General features: G+C 45.7%; 1 protein-coding gene across 1 annotated transcript in view; it reads left to right on the top strand.

Moving 5' to 3' along the window:
• UTP14A (UTP14A small subunit processome component) overlaps positions 1–17,920 on the top strand; it is a 385,668-nt gene that overhangs the window by 177,071 nt on the left and 190,677 nt on the right. Inside the window, exon 10 of the mRNA XM_069212909.1 lies at positions 13,078–13,155. Within this exon, the coding sequence (XP_069069010.1) occupies positions 13,078–13,155 (78 nt within the window). The remainder of the gene's footprint in view (positions 1–13,077; positions 13,156–17,920) is intronic.

Genomic DNA, 17,920 nt, shown 5'->3' with positions numbered 1-17,920 from the left:
ATATTGCAGCAGGTGTCCCCATACTAGGAGCAGAGACAGATGTCTAAGAAAAACTTCCTGGAACAAGGCTTCTGCTGCTTGGTCCTGGGACATCAGTCACACAAATGAAGAGGAAGGGGATGCCATCTGCCCCTCAGTCCCCTAATCCAAACTCATGCACTATTCACCAATTGGAGGAACGGATGAACTTGCAGGGGCTGGCCTAGCTGCACCCCCTAGCTACCTGCAAACCTTGTTATGGACGGATAGGCCTCACCCACCTAATCATGGCATGATTCATCATCGGCCTGTCTGTCCCTCTGAATCTAGGTGATACTGATCCTACGGCCTCAACCTACCCCACCAGAGAAGAACTCTTTTCCGTAGGATTGGAGTTCAAAATAAAGTGTCTCCTGGTAGTGTATGGAACCAGTTATTGATTAAAACTACATGTTCGATGGCATCTGTCGCTGTAGATACGCATGTTTTGCAATAGCTCGCCATCTGGTGTTGGGCCGGAGTGTTACAAGTTGTTTTTCTTCGAAGAAGTCTTTCGAGTCACGGGACCGAGTGACTCCTCCTTTTGTCCCCATTGCGCATGGGCGTCGACTCCATCTTCGATTGTTTTTTTTCCGCCATCGGGTTCGGACGTGTTCCTGTCGCTCCGAGTTTCGGAACGGAAAGATAGCTAATTTCAGAAGATTTTCGTCGGTATTGTTGCGTTCGGGATCGGCGTAGTTAGATTCAACACCGCATCGAAGATCGAAGAGCTCCGGTGCCCTTCGGGGTAGTTTTTCGATCCCCCGTCGGGGCCTGGTCGGCCCGACCGCGTGCTGAAAAACGCCTATGGAACGGACCCCGTTCCATTTCTGCCCCAAATGCCACAATAAATACCCCTATACAGACCAACACTTGGTCTGTAACCTGTGCCTGTCACCTGAGCACAGTGAAGACACCTGCGAGGCCTGTCGTGCGTTCCGGTCCCGAAAAACACTCCGAGACCGTCGAGCCAGAAGACTTCAGATGGCGTCCGCGCCGACAGCCCACCGAGAGTTCGAGGAACAAGAAGAGGAAGGTACCTTCTCGATCCAAGACTCAGACTCCGAAGGATTCGACGATACACAAACCGTGAGTAAGACGTCGAAAACCACACAGAGGAAGATTTACAAGGCCCAGGGGACGCCACTGCCATCAGGCCATGGCTCCACCCATAAATTCGGTGACCGACCGTCGGCACCGAAAAAGGCCCAAACAGTGCCGAGATCGTCCGACTCCGGTCGAGACACCGGCACGCAGCCTTCTCGGGACCGAGAGAGTGCTGGAGACAAGCCTCGACACCGAGATGCCGGTGTGGACACGGCTCGACGCCGAGACAGCGGCACCGAAGAAGATCGACGCCGAGAGGTTTCGGCCACGAAAAAGAAAAAAGTCACCTCGGAGCCGAAAAAACACGCAGACAGGGTTTCGATGCCGAAACAAACTGCAAGCGACCCAGCTTCAGGCTCTTATACAGAAGAGCACTCGCTAACCTCCCAAATGCAAAAGCATAGGTTTGAGGAAGAGCTACAATCAACTGATGTGGACCATACGCAAAAGCGTATTTTCATACAGCAGGGGACAGGAAAAATAAGCACCCTTCCCCCCATTAGAAGAAAGACAAGGTTGGAGTTCCAAACTGAACAGACACCACAACCAAAAGTGGTGAAAAGAGTTACCCCACCACCCTCTCCTCCGCCCGTGATTAACGTCTCACCAGCACAGACTCCATCACACTCTCCAGCTCACACCACCATAAGCCAGGGTGATCAAGATCAAGACGCATGGGACCTATACGACGCCCCAGTGTCAGATAACAGTCCGGAGGCATACCCTACGAAGCCATCTCCACCAGAGGACAGCACCGCGTATTCTCAAGTGGTGGCTAGAGCAGCACAATTTCACAACGTAAGCCTCCACTCAGAACAGGTCGAGGATGATTTTTTATTCAACACACTCTCCTCCACCCACAGTTCATACCAAAGCCTGCCTATGCTCCCTGGTATGCTCCGGCACGCAAAAGAAATCTTTAAGGAGCCGGTCAAAAGTAGGGCTATCACACCAAGGGTGGAAAAAAAGTATAAGGCGCCTCCTACAGACCCGGTTTTCATCACTACACAGCTGCCACCAGACTCCGTCGTTGTAGGAGCAGCTAGGAAAAGGGCCAACTCCCACACATCTGGAGATGCACCACCCCCAGATAAAGAAAGCCGCAAGTTCGATGCAGCTGGTAAGAGAGTCGCAGCACAAGCTGCAAACCAGTGGCGCATCGCGAACTCCCAGGCACTACTTGCGCGCTATGACAGAGCCCACTGGGACGAGATGCAACATCTCATTGAACATCTGCCCAAGGACTTACAAAATAGGGCAAAACAAGTGGTTGAGGAGGGACAGACCATTTCCAACAACCAGATCCGCTCCTCCATGGACGCTGCAGATACAGCTGCACGGACAATTAATACATCTGTAACTATCAGAAGGCATGCATGGCTCAGAACGTCTGGATTTAAACCAGAGATTCAACAAGCAGTTCTCAATATGCCTTTTAACGAAAAAGAACTGTTCGGTCCAGAAGTGGACACAGCGATTGAGAAACTCAAAAAAGATACGGACACTGCCAAAGCCATGGGCGCACTCTACTCCCCGCAGAGCAGAGGCAATTACAGCACATTCCGTAAAACACCCTTTCGAGGGGGGTTTCGGGGTCAGAGCACACAAGCCAGCACCTCACAAGCAACACCGTCCAGTTACCAGGGACAGTATAGAGGAGGTTTTCGGGGACAATATAGAGGAGGGCAATTCCCTAGGAATAGAGGAAGATTTCAGAGCCCCAAAACCCCTACTACTAAACAGTGACTCACATGTCACTCACCCCCTCCACACAACACCAGTGGGGGGAAGAATAAGTCATTATTACAAAGCATGGGAGGAAATCACTACAGACACTTGGGTTCTAGCAATTATCCAACATGGTTATTGCATAGAATTTCTACAATTCCCTCCAAACATACCACCAAAAGCACAAAATTTGACAACACACCATTACAATCTCCTGGAGATAGAAGTGCAGGCACTATTGCAAAAGAATGCAATCGAATTAGTGCCAAACACACAAATAAACACAGGAGTTTACTCACTGTACTTTCTGATACCAAAGAAGGACAAAACGCTCAGACCAATCCTAGACCTCAGAGTAGTGAACACTTTCATCAAATCAGACCACTTTCACATGGTCACACTACAAGAAGTATTGCCATTGCTAAAACTACACGACTACATGGCAACTTTAGACCTCAAGGATGCTTATTTCCATATACCAATACACCCATCGCACAGGAAATACCTAAGGTTTGTATTCAAGGGAATACATTACCAATTCAAGGTACTGCCTTTCGGATTAACAACCGCACCAAGAGTCTTTACCAAATGTCTAGCGGTAGTCGCTGCACACATAAGAAGGCAGCAAATACATGTGTTCCCATATCTAGACGACTGGCTAATCAAGGCCCATTTGTTAATAGAGTGCTCAAATCACACAAATCATATCATACAAACCCTCTTCAAACTAGGGTTCACCGTCAATTTCACAAAATCCAAAATTCTGCCGCGCAAGGTACAACAATACCTGGGAGCCATAATAAACACATCAAAAGGAGTAGCCACTCCAAGTCCCCAAAGAATTCAAAATTTCAACACCATCATACAACGCATGTATCCAACACAAAGGATACAAGCAAAGATGGTACTACAACTCCTAGGCATGATGTCTTCATGCATAGCCATTGTCCCAAACGCAAGACTGCACATGAGGCCCTTACAACAGTGCCTAGCATCACAATGGTCACAAGCACAGGGTCACCTTCTAGATCTGGTGTTAATAGACCGCCAAACTTACCTCTCGCTTCTGTGGTGGAACAACATAAATTTAAACAAAGGGCGGCCTTTCCAAGACCCAGTGCCACAATACGTAATAACAACAGATGCTTCCATGACAGGGTGGGGAGCACACCTCGATCAACACAGCATACAAGGACAATGGAACGTACATCAAACAAAACTGCATATAAATCACCTAGAACTTCTAGCAGTTTTTCAAGCACTAAAAGCTTTCCAACCAATAATAGTTCACAAATACATTCTCGTCAAAACAGACAACATGACAACAATGTATTATCTAAACTAGCAAGGGGGGACACACTCCACGCAGTTAAGCCTGCTAGCACAAAAGATTTGGCGTTGGGCAATTCACAACCAAATTCGCCTAATAGCACAATTTATACCAGGGATCCAAAATCAACTCGCAGACAATCTCTCTCGAGATCACCAACAGGTCCACGAATGGGAAATTCACCCCCAAATTCTGAACACTTATTTCAAACTCTGGGGAACACCTCAGATAGACTTGTTTGCGACAAAGGAGAACGCAAAATGCCAAAACTTCGCATCCAGATACCCACACAAACAGTCCCAAGGCAATGCCCTATGGATGAACTGGTCAGGGATATTTGCTTACGCTTTTCCTCCTCTCCCTCTCCTTCCTTACCTGGTAAACAAACTCAGTCAAAACAAACTCAAACTCATATTAATAGCACCAACTTGGGCAAGGCAACCCTGGTACACAACGCTGCTAGACCTATCAGTAGTACCCTGCATCAAATTGCCCAACAGGCCAGATCTGTTGACACAGCACAACAAAAAGATCAGACACCCAGATCCAGCATCGCTGAATCTAGCAATCTGGCTCCTGAAATCCTAGAATTCGGGCACTTACAACTTACCCAAGAATGTATGGAAGTCATAAAACAAGCCAGAAGGCCATCCTCCAGGCACTGCTATGCAAGTAAATGGAAGAGGTTTGTTTGCTACTGCCATATTAATCAAATACAACCATTACACACAACTCCAGAACATGTAGTGGGTTACTTGCTTCACTTACAAAAATCTAACCTGGCTTTCTCTTCCATTAAAATACACCTTGCAGCAATATCTGCATACCTGCAGACTACCTATTCAACTTCCCTATATAAAATACCAGTCATTAAAGCATTCATGGAGGGCCTTAGGAGAATTATACCACCAAGAACACCACCTGTTCCTTCATGGAACCTAAATGTTGTCCTAACTAGACTTATGGGTCCACCTTTTGAACCCATGCACTCCTGCGAAATACAGTTCCTAACCTGGAAGGTGGCATTTCTCATCGCCATCACTTCCCTAAGAAGAGTAAGCGAGATTCAGGCGTTTACAATACAGGAACCTTTTATACAACTACACAAGAATAAGGTCGTCCTAAGGACCAACCCTAAATTTTTGCCAAAGGTTATTTCACCGTTCCATCTAAATCAAACAGTGGAACTTCCAGTGTTCTTTCCACAGCCAGATACCGTAGCTGAAAGGGCACTACATACATTAGATGTCAAAAGAGCATTGATGTATTACATTGACAGAACAAAAAACATCAGAAAGACTAAACAACTATTTATTGCATTTCAAAAACCTCATGCAGGAAACCCAATATCAAAACAAGGTATAGCCAGATGGATAGTTAAATGCATCCAAATCTGCTACCTTAAAGCTAAACGACAGCTGCCCATTACACCAAGGGCACACTCAACCAGAAAGAAAGGTGCTACCATGGCCTTTCTAGGAAACATCCCAATGCAAGAAATATGTAAGGCAGCCACATGGTCTACGCCTCACACATTCACCAAGCACTACTGTGTAGACGTGTTATCCGCACAACAAGCCACAGTAGGTCAAGCCGTATTAAGAACATTATTTCAGACTACTTCCACTCCTACAGGCTGATCCACCGCTTTTGGGGAGATAACTGCTTACTAGTCTATGCAAAACATGCGTATCTACAGCGACAGATGCCATCGAACTGAAAATGTCACTTACCCAGTGTACATCTGTTCGTGGCATCAGTCGCAGTAGATTCGCATGTGCCCACCCGCCTCCCCGGGAGCCTGTAGCAGTTTGGAAGTTACCTTCAACTATTTATATATGTATCATCTCAACCTTATATAGGTGCATACTTAGTCACTCCATTGCATGGGCACTATTACTACAATTCAACTCCTACCTCACCCTCTGCGGGGAAAAACAATCGAAGATGGAGTCGACGCCCATGCGCAATGGAGACAAAAGGAGGAGTCACTCGGTCCCGTGACTCGAAAGACTTCTTCGAAGAAAAACAACTTGTAACACTCCGGCCCAACACCAGATGGCGAGCTATTGCAAAACATGCGAATCTACTGCGACTGATGCCACGAACAGATGTACACTGGGTAAGTGACATTTTCATTGTGCTATCCCAGGTTAACTACTTTATTATTGGTTGCACAGGGCAAGATTAAATTCCACACTGTCCCCAGTTTTTTGGGATAGCTACTACTTGGTGTTCCTGGATCTATAAAGAGACCCCCACACCTCAATACTTAAGTCATGCAAACATGTTTTGGCCTCTATTACAAAACCTCCTGCCTGGGGGAAACCTCCCTACCAGATTAAGGGTCCGAGCCTTTGTCTGGGCTAATCAGTCATCAGGGTACCTACACTCAGCCTACATGTCACACATCAGTGCAATAGCTAAGACTATTTCTCAGCTTCTCCTTTCCCAATTGCCTAGAAAAATGCAAAGTAGAGGTAGGTTACATAGTTATTTCTAGGCCCAACTTTGTACCTGAAGCGCCCTTGTATAATCACACTGTTTGCTGTGATAACAAATTCACACGGTGAAAAACACTCAGTGGAAAAAAAACATGATTCACTTGTAACCCTGGTCATGCCTATATGTAATAGTAAGAATGATGGAAACTCTTCATGCTATTATTACCCTGCAACAGTCAGGGGCAGGCAACATCGGTTACTAAAAGGGTGAAGTCACACACTGGAAATACGGTTAACAAAAGAAAATGTTATTGCTAAGAAGATCAATTCAATGGGTTTATGTCATAGAAACCTGTCATCCTGTGACCCGCTCTATTTTTGTTATAACGGAACGCTCCATGTCCTGACTTTATACTGGCCTAGCTAATCATTCTCATAATATACTAGACCACTGTGACATCCTAATTTAATGTGACCTAGCCGGTTGGTACTGACATCAACTTCTGTCAATATCTTTGTATCATAGTTGTATATTGCACCAGTTATTATTTCTTGCTCACAAGGCAGCATCTATCCATCACAAATGCAGTCATACTCTGCAAGCCTTCAAAGTGCTGACACCGGGGGAAATTGCTGCCATAGATGCATCCTATAAGGGTGTTACCGTCAGGTTCAATATTCTCATAGTTTGACGCATACTATTAAGAGTTTCTGGACGAAAGATTTAATTAACGGCTGAGCCAGATTACACTGAACAATAGTTCAGTTTCTCCCAAGTTTCTATAAAGATGCTGAGATTCCATTTTGGCTCTATCAGAGTCACCCCATAAATATGGTGTATAAATGGTGTTTGCAACCAATTTTATTTGCATAATGTATTTGGAGTGTTTTTTCCCAATGCCGATCCCATCCATACAATAGCTGGTAAAAGTTGTGTGGGGAAAACAGTTTGGGAACGTATTAGTGAAATGGACCAGTGTGGGTTCATTCTGGCCGAGCCACTAGATACTGTATATGCAGGCCCAGTGTTGATTATCACATGCTTTAACTTTTAGGTATCCCACAACCCTCCTTCTCATCAACTTTAAGAAGGCATTTGATTCCTTGGATTGGTCCTTCCTGTTTGGAGTGTTGGATCGGGTTGGTTTTGGTCCCCCCATTCTGATCATATGTTAGAATCCTTCATGCCCAATCACTGGCGGAGTTGAAGGCGAATGGAGTCCTTTGCAAGCCCTACCAAATTCACAGGGGATTCCCCACCCCTCTTATTATTCACCCTATCGATGGAGCAGTTGGTGTCATGAATTAATGAGACTCTTGGGTACAGAAGATCCTGACACTAAGTGGGAAAGATCGTGTTACTTTATACGCGGACAGAATTCTCATTTACATATGCAGCCATCAGTACACCAGCCCCTGTTTCATTCACATGGTTGAGCTCTGTTTCAAGGACTCATGTCAAATAGAAAACTGAACAAAGTTCACATTTGTCCCAATCAGGGGCAACCTAGGGGAGGCTGACTGGAGGTTCTAGCTCACCTATCAAGATATTTTAGTTTCTTGGGGTTCATACAGCCTTTGATCCAAAACTATTATGTGGCTATAACCTTCACCCACTCACTGCCAGGCCTGCAGAGAGCATGCCAGCTGGTCAGACCTGCCCTTGAATACCCTTGACTGCATGGCACGGTATAATATGATTATACTACCCAGGCTCTTGAAACTCTCCAAAATGTTCATCTTCTCATCTTGCCAAAGTGGTTTAGAGATGTTTGTTATTAGGCATACACATTCATCTGGGCCACCTGAACTCCAGGCATTGGGATGGACAAATACATAGCCTGCCTTTGATAGAGCTGTTGGGAGGGAGGTGTGGAGCTCCTCTACTGGTCCTCCCACATAATAGAATTAAACTGCTGGCTATTTGGAGGGCATGATAATCAGGCATATCTTCCTTGATAGGCTGGGGAGAAGTATTGGGCTCCTATATATGGGAATCTGAACCTGACTCCTGTGCCAGGGGTACACATATAATACTTCAAAGCTGGAGGGTGGCACATAGATGGGGTGTGTTGCGATAAGAAGCTGACATTTGAGACACTTCTATGGGTAGTTACTTGGCTTAAACAGTACACATGATTATTGGACTCTGAGAGCTTGTACATTGTCTTTTCCAAACTGGGTAATAAATGGTTGGGCAGCCGCGTGAAATCCTTGGAGCTGCAGGAAGAGTGTGATATTGATAGTCACAGCTCTACCAAAATCTTTAGGTGTGGCATGCCCTGAAGGTGCACCGGAAGGACCTGAGAGAGATTGCAGCATTTAACTCCTTAGAAGCAAAGGTGATTATGAGCCCACTGGGTAAAGGAAGGAATCTCACGCATCTCCAAAACTTTAGTACTCAACACAACATATTCATTTGCTGCCCATGGAAGGACAGTTAAAAATTGGGTTGGGGTATTGGATGATTGTGAACTGGCAGGAGGACAAAATGGCTTCATGTACAATTGTTATTTCAACCTGGACTGACGTGGAGCCTGAATGTCTTCCCTCTTGTTACAAAGATGAAAAAAAGATTTTTGAAGATGGGCTAATCTTCCGCTTTACTTCCTGGGCAGAGTCGCTCTATTTAAATTCATGATCCTTGTATGATTCATTTATGTTCTGTACAGCTCGCTATTTCAACTATTTTCAGGCTGATCTGATTGAAATACTTACATATGAAATGGCTTACACCCTGATGCCTGTGGCATGCTGGGTGCTTCTCTAGCCCCTTCTGCTTTCGATGTTCTGATTTAGGCGCTGGCTTCCCCATATGGCCTGAGAATGCCCAGAAATCGAGAAATACTAGTAAGCAATTGGTAATACAGTGACTTGCATGCTAGAAAGAACGATTGACTTGCCTCTCAAAGTGGTGTTAGTGGGGATACTTGATGAGATGGGTGTTATTCAGGGAGAGTGGGTGTTGATGGGATTCACAACAATCATTTCAAAGGGAGACTTTGCATGCAAACTGAAATGACGGAAACCTCCAACTGTATCTGGCAGAAGTGGACTGGTGGGGAATCTAGAGGAACCTATTTACACAGCTAGGTTTGGGGCCTATGGTGGGATTATTACGGTCTTGGTGGCGTGTGACATGCCATTGTAACGTAACATAGGGTTCTATGGGGGTACATACAGAAACAAAGGTGTTGACTGTATCAGATGCCTGGGTATTTTGTTATGTAATATGTTACTATGAAAGTAGTTAAGTTGATTTATTTTTTTAAAAAAATACACTCCATCTGCTTTACCCCACAAAGGCTGTGGCACATGGGTCATTTAAAAGAAATATATGTATTTTTACTATGTTTTTATTACAGACAACCCGTTCATGAAACGTAATATATCAACAAAACTCTAGGTTGCTGTGGCATACAGATACATAGGATATGTAGAGTGATAGTGCCTGACTTAAATCGTTGAACACTTAATTTAATAGATGCCATATTTCCACCCTGATGTGAGCCTGGTTTCCCCTCTCCTTGAAGATCTCACGGCTGCTGGGCCCACTTCCCCAAAATCTTTGTCTCGAGAGAGACCTTCTGACTACAACCAGTGGTCCCATATCTTGGCAGACTTCCAGGAGCAGCCCCTTGCTCGGTATATAGACTCCTCTGCCTGCACCACTTTATGTTGGATACCCAGGTTCTGTGTTGGGATCTGCATGCAGCCCCAGTATCTTATGTCGCTTCACACTACGGCTAGTGCTATGTTGCAGAGCTGAACTATGTACCTGTCTAGGGTCACCTCCCCCAGACACCGAGGCAGATCAGCCGTTGTATGAGATGCAGCACCTCACCCAGCCCCCATGTGAGCCTGCGTAGAATCCCGGTCTCTCCCAGTGCATGGGGAGCAGCATTTCCCATTGTCCACAGCCCCTCAGGCAGCAATCTGTGTCACATATCCCTAGAGCATGGAGCCTTGTGCACATAAAGTGTGCTTGGTGTGGGATTTTTTGCTGAGTTAGCCAGAACGCTGCCAAGATGGCAGCCTCTATGGGGTATCTTCAGGCCTCTGCCCCCCCTTCCCCCTCTCCCCTTACTGGCAAACTCATCATCCTCCAGCCTACCCAGATCTTCTCACTTCTCACGTAACTTCTGTAACGGGCCTGGCTATTGCAAAGAAGCATGGAATGCAGCTGGTAGATAGCATGTCTACAGAACAGGGTAGGCAGCAACTTAACCTGCAAATCCCATAGAAATTGGCCCGCGCATATCATATTGGCTCTGCAGGTCCGTAAACTTCTGCCAACTCTTGTCCCCCCAGATGGCCCGATACCCTGCACAGCTCCGCTAGCACACTCGAGTTCCAGTGCGGTTTCTCCAGTGTCAATAAACTGGTTCTTCAGTACCTTCATGTTGCACATCGCCACGTCCGAACAACCGAAACAGTCGGTTCTGAGAGGGTCGTCCATCTCCTTGCACTGAAAAGTGATTGTGTGAATCCGTGGGGCTCCAGATCTCATCTGTTTTCCGTCAGTGCCAGTTCCCTTTAATACTCAAAAGCGCAGACTTTTGCTAAAAGAAGACGAGCCTCCTAGTAGTACAGTTGTAGATTTGGCAGGGCAGTACCCCTATCCGCTGGCCGCCTTGTCAATGTCCCAAGAGTGATCCTTGGGGTTACCCCTACACCAGAGAAAGGCTCTAAGCTCCACCACATAGCAAAAGCGATCAGGGACCTCAAACATTGAGTGTTGCACAAAGCAACTTAAGAAAATGTATCACTTTCTACAGGGTCACCTTCAACACCAGAGTTCCATATCACTTCGAAAAGTTCCAGAAGATTTTCCCTGCATTTTTATCATAAAACATGTTACGATCTGTGGTCATGCATATTGTCCTGAGGTCAGACCAAACAAGCTGTATGGGCCATTCACCCTCTGGTGGCCAGCGAGACAACAGGTATGCTACGGATTTTCCCCAATTGATTGATAGTTATGACGGTGAGAAATCCAAAGGTCCGCAGGATCTTCATGACCCTCGGCAGGGATTGGTCCGGATCTGCGAGATATAGTAGGACATCGTCCACATATAGGGAGATCACATCCTCCCAGCAGAAGCCCCTCAGCAGGCATCCCACTTAATCCAGTTTGCCAGCGGTTCCATCGCCAACTTGAAGAGCAGTGTGGGAGTGAGGGACATCCCTGCCAGTGCCCCTACCCAATTCATATTCTCACCCATGCCCAGTATACAGGGCCTAAACACAAAGTCTAGGAGAGCCATCAGATAGAGGCACTCCAAGGAACCTTCTCAGCGTCTAATGCCAGGAGCAGCGCTGGTTCCTGTACATGAAGCCACCTGGCCAGACAACCGAAGAGACACCAGCGATTGTGTTGTGTAGATCTAAACAGCATGAATCCCGATTGATCTGGTGCCACTATACCGGCTATCACTTGCACATGGGTCATATTAGATCCCCCAAATTATTTTGATCGAGTGAGGGAGGAGACTTTTTTTCATGTTATGTAGGCATGTCAAGGGATATGCCAGTAATAGACCAGGGTGTTTGCTTCCTTATGAGAAGTGCTGGCCAGACCGGTGTGTTCATCACCCAGACTGACCCTCCTAGGGTTACTTGAAGACTTGGTGGGCGCTAACAAGGCAGAATCGAACTCTGGTGAGTACCGGAACTGGGTTGGCAAAACAAGACATTACTAGGTTTTAGGGATCGTGTGGCCCCACCCTTTGATGATAGGCTTCAGGAAATGAATTGCAGCGCTAAAGTTTTAGAAAGTAACAAACTGCCCCCACAAACACCAAACGATATGAGGCAAATGGTGTGCTTTTTATAACATGCTTTGAGTATTATGTGCAGTTTAGGAACAAGTGCACTAAGACAATATATTTTGTAGGTTGGGACCTTAGTTTGTCGAATGTAATTTAATCACTAACGCGTGGTTATCAAAAACAGTAAGCTATTGGTAAAACCGAAGCCACATATCATTCTGTAATCAAAAGTAGATATCTTGAAAAATAGGTTTTATTGGTAATTTCTCCCATGGGTCCCGCCTCCCCGACTTGTTTTTTCCCCAAATGCAGGTGTAGGAAATGATCCAACTGTTCAAGGGAATCTCCCATAGAAATAAATTAGCTTCAGAGTTGGGGAACAAGCAAAATTTATTTTCCTCGTGACCACTATTACTTATTTCTGTGTATATTTGGTGGGTTTTGTGGCAGTTGTCGGAAAGGTTTGGACTGGAGGAAAAAATGAATTTTTATAGGCCTCGTTGTTACTTACCTTGCAATTATTTTTATCTGTTCAATGTTCCTTCATGCAGTTTTTGTGTTTTGCTGATTCTTTGACTTCTAGCAGTGCTTGTAGGTGTGGGTTAATTTTTATAAAATTCTGATTCAGTTACGGGTGGATTAATTTCTTGGATTTTATGTTTTTTTTCTTTTCTCACAGGAGCGAATGTCCCTGAAACACCAAAACAGTGGCAAATGGGCAAAATCCAAAGTCATCATGGCAAAATATGACCTTGAGGTAAGTGATTGCGCTAGCTGTTTCACATGACGAGCAAACAAATAACTGCATGGCCCCTTATCATAAAGCAAAGCAGGAGACATAAAATGATTCTTATGCATGATTTAATTAGAGGTTATGTATAAATAAGCACAGGTATTGTAAAACCAACCCCTGGCTTCTACAGTGTGAGATGTCAACCTCTGCCACTAATCTGTTCCATAGAAATATCCTGCACCTTTAGAACACAAGCAGTGGTTGATCCCATACATGCTGTGCCCTCCAGTCAGAGTGCAACTAGATTGTTGAGCTAAGCACTGAGGTCAGCAATCAGCCATTCCTGTCACACTGTTTTGTGTTAGAACCGATTTTTGGCATGGTAGCAAGCACGCGTCATAATGTGAGACAGCTAGTGGAGAGGCTTGGTTCACTGTGGTAGTGTGGCTCTTAGCCATCTGACAACTTAACACACTCAAGGATGTAGTGGTTCCAGAAGTTAGCAGTACTTTGTTTTGCAAACCGTTTTAACTCACGACTTGCCCTCATCCCAATCTTCTACAAATACATGCATGTCATGTAACAGTGAGATCGTTTCACTTTAGTGCAGGGTGGCAGTCATCTGTGCCATGCCATAGAAGGTACTGACTTGATTCTTGGTGCTCAGGGAATCATTTTATTACATTCATAATGGTCTGGGGCATGCTAACTACCTCAGTGATTGGTGTCCCTGGAAGCTTTTGTTATGATAGTGTAACCTACTGATGAGTTTTTGAACAGCATCTAGGTGCTCTAGATATTGAGAGCAAAATGCATGGCTGCTTTCTCATAAATTATTTTAAAAATGCTAAGGGGATAGAAATGTTCCTGACACAGTCGAGGCATGGTCTGTAATAGCTTTACAGTTCAGAGGTGCCCTGATCATTATTTGAGGAATGATGGGATGCTATGATACTCATTGGGATGATTTGCATGCAACATGCTGGATTCCCATTGATGTTAGACAAATAGAATCTTTTCCTGGTGCACGTTTTCACTGATATTTTGTTTAGGGAACTAAGTTATATTTAATGTTGCCAATAGAATGCTGTAAACATTCCAATCTGATTGTCGAGATTGTTTTATTAATGACATTAAGATACATTGTCTAGTTAAGTTAATAATTGATAACTTTTCAGTTGCTCCCTAGAGGCGTTTTTATTAGCATCCTGCTCTCTCAGAAGACTGTCTGATGTGTTGGAACATTTCACTGAGATTTTTTCAGTGACCATCATGGCACAAAACTCCACTAAAACTTTGAATATATCAACAATCCAGTTTATATCCCCATTACTCGCAGTGCTAGCAATTTTCTCATTAGAAATATTTTTGTGTTACGCATGTTATAACTCCCATTTTGCGTCATTCGTCGTTCCCAGTACAGCGAGTGCCTGTAATTATTAATCTTAGTTTACTGCAGAGACATTGTGATTTTTAATTTTCAGTCTAATAGAGGAAGAAATCTCTGCCCCGAATTTACTGTTCAGTCTCTTTTTAATCTTAAGAAATGGTTCCATATTATGAATTTATGGGTCAACAGTGTAATGTTCCACTTTTGATTGAGATTAGCCCATTCCATTATCGGAATATCATCCTTTTGCCACTTGTTGTTAATCTAAGATGCCATTTAGTAAGCCAACTCGTACTCACATAAAGAATTTTGATATCCCAGTTTCTAAAAAAAATGGAGAATACGTCTTGTATGACTAGAACTGGAGCACCTGAGTAAGTAGGTGCTCAAGTTGCAAGTGTAGCATAAGGCAAATTATTCTCTAAAAAGACAAGCACAGAGGGGATGCTCCTAGTCACAGCTCCATCTGTTCGTTTGCTTGTTCCATCTCGAATAGAGGGACAGTGCCTGAATACAGAATGAAAAGCCGCCTTGTAGTACATGTAACTCTGAGGGCCATCCCGGCTGCTGCTGCATGCGCAATACTAGATATAACGGTTAATATGGGATTGGTGGATGTCTGGAGAGATAGATACCCAGAGAGCGGAGGCTATACTATTATTTAACAGCTCACGACTTGTACACACGCATAGATTTATGGTTAGTCTCTCGCAGCCTGTTACACAGAGTGACGCCCGAAGATCCTTGGCCTGGAACTTATTCAGACCATTTGCCGGTCCCAATATTACTGACAGTAAGTCCTATACCACAGCCACCGTTCTCGGGTGGTTCCCCCCATACAGAGGAATTGGCCAATGCAATCAGGGAATTTTTCCAGCTCAGTAAAGGGTCAGTCGCCCGAGTAAGCACAGTCTGGGAAACATTTAAGGTGTACATAAGAGGGATCACTATGTATAAACATGCGGTTCTCTTCCAGGGGATCCTCATCAATAGTCATAAACATTGAATATTCCCGCCCTTGTGCGGGGACCCCGGAGCATATATCAAATATACACATATTATACATGTGTAATAAATAATCATGCAGACTATCATGTTAAAAACAGGCTAAAAATGCTTTATTTCTATGAAGTTTTTTTTTTTTAATTTTTTTTTTTTATATTAAATACTACAATAGAGCATAAATATGTGCCCAAGCTCCTAAAACTAGGATTAGTAAAGTGAGCAGTAGCAAACTCTAGAGAAGAAATAGAAAAAACTGCATTGAAAAACACTGAAGCATTCTTAGCCAATAGGCTGCATGCAGGTTAACACAGGAGAACCATAAAAACTTTGGCACCGTGCCTTTAAGACCCTGAGCACCTCCAGTATCCCACCATGCCTCAGGGGTGAAGGAAAGGTGACCGTTGGTTCACAGTTAGGTCAGTTCTTTTTTCCGGCTTCTTCTGAGAGGATCCTGGAGCATTGAGCTCTCAGTTTTTCTGAGTTTTTTTCTCAGAAAAATTATTTAAAAAAGCGTTTTTCATTTTTCACCCGACAAATAACATCTTTGTCTGAGCTAGGAAGGTTTTTTCTGACAGAAAAATGCCTTCTCTTTTTGTCAAATGCCCTGCTTGTGGGAAGAAGGCCCAGTCAGATCCCCACTCTCTGTGCATAGTGTTCCTGCCTCAGAGTCACTGCCCTGACACTTGTAAGTACTGCAAGAACATGTCTAGGAGGACTCTGAAAGACAGAGAGAAGATCCGGCTTCATGGGCTTCAGGAGAGGAAAAGAACATAGCCCTCCTCACTTCCCAGACATCCAGAAGGCCATTCTCAGGAGAGAATGGCCCGGTCGACGTCGACAGGTAGGAAAATACCTGTTTGTTCACCGTCGACGTCGTCGCTACCACCGTCTCACCGGCATAGATCGCCGTCGACGGCGACACACCCGACGTCGAAGGGAACAGCGTCGAAGGAACATCAGAGCAGGGGCAGGTCTCCGTCGACGGCAGCCCGCCGATCGACGTCGAGCCATCGCCGGCGTGCCCGGTCGCCGCCAAAGGCTGTGCACCCCCCGACGTCAGGACACACGGCGTCGTCCTCGCCACGACGGCACGAGAAACATCCGCCGTCAACCTCCCATCGCTCCACGTCGAGGCACACGACGGCGAGCAGGTCGAGGTCCAAGGAACGTCGTTCGACGTCAAGACATTCAACGTCTAGGCACTCAACGGCGAGACAGGAACAAACGGCTGGGCGCCCATCGACGTAGATGCAGGTTTTACCTGTCCCACAGGGAGCAGAACATCACCCCACGCCAGACAAGACACCATCTCCAGTGGTCTCCATACTGAGCGGCTCTTCTCGGTCTAGAGCGGCATCATCTGGGCATGTCTCGCCCATCAATCTATCTCCGAGATGGCTGGAGAGCCTCAACAGACCAGCGGCATCCCCAGATTCGCAGTATTCGCGAATGTATTCACCTACTGCCTCCCTGCCAAGAACGCCATCACCGACAGCCAGGGTAGAACGGGCTCGTTCAGCTCCTCGCCAACCGACCGCGAGGCCTAGACGCTCTGCTACAGCGTCTCGCAGCAGATCTCGATCTCAACGGAGATCCAGGTCGCGGTCAAGAAGAAGGTCACCCTCTTGGTCTTCATCAGGTTCTTCTGTCGGGCGTTACTCACCCACCCTTACAGATTCACCACCTGCTAGAGTCTCACCGGTGGATGATATTACCACATTCAACGAGGTGTTGCTAAGAGGAGCGCAGAAACTCAACATTGAGGTTCCAGAACCATCTACCTCCTCATCGATCATCTTTGAGACTCTACAACAGAGATCAGCGTCGAAAAAGTTGCTGCCTCTGGTGCCTGGCTTGCTGCAGCCAACTATGGACACTTTTCTGGCCCCAGCCTCGCTTAAGTCTGCACCGGCTAGGATTCTCAAGAAATACAAGGCTCCAGAACAAGACCCTTTATTCCTTAGAAAAGATCCGCCACCGGACTCGGTGATCATAGCTGCCGCCCGAAAGACCCACTCGGTGGCTTCTTCATCCACGGTACCCCCGGATAAAGAGAGCAGGCATTTAGACTCTCTAGGGAGAAAGATATGCGGGACGGCGGCTTCAGCAATGAAGGTCTCCAGTGCGTCTGCGCTCCTGGGCAGGTACGATCGTTCTCTGTGGGATTCCCTCAGTAGATTTACGGAAAAATTGCCCAGAGAAGACAGGCAAGATTTCCAGGAGATACTACAAGAAGGATGCCTGGTATCCAACCAGGTTATCAGCGCAGCAGCGGATGGGGCGGATTTGGCTGCTCATGGGTATGCACATGGTATCTGTGCGAGGAGATCTTCCTGGCTGAGGCTCACAGGCTTGAAACAGGAAGCACAGCAACGCATCCTGAATCTCCCATTT

This window comes from Pleurodeles waltl, chromosome 2_1 (genome assembly GCF_031143425.1).
Source record: "Pleurodeles waltl isolate 20211129_DDA chromosome 2_1, aPleWal1.hap1.20221129, whole genome shotgun sequence".
Classification (NCBI taxonomy): Eukaryota; Metazoa; Chordata; class Amphibia; order Caudata; family Salamandridae; genus Pleurodeles; species Pleurodeles waltl.
The sequence above is the reverse complement of the archived record's forward strand: the minus strand, read 5'-3'. Positions and strand labels throughout refer to the sequence as shown.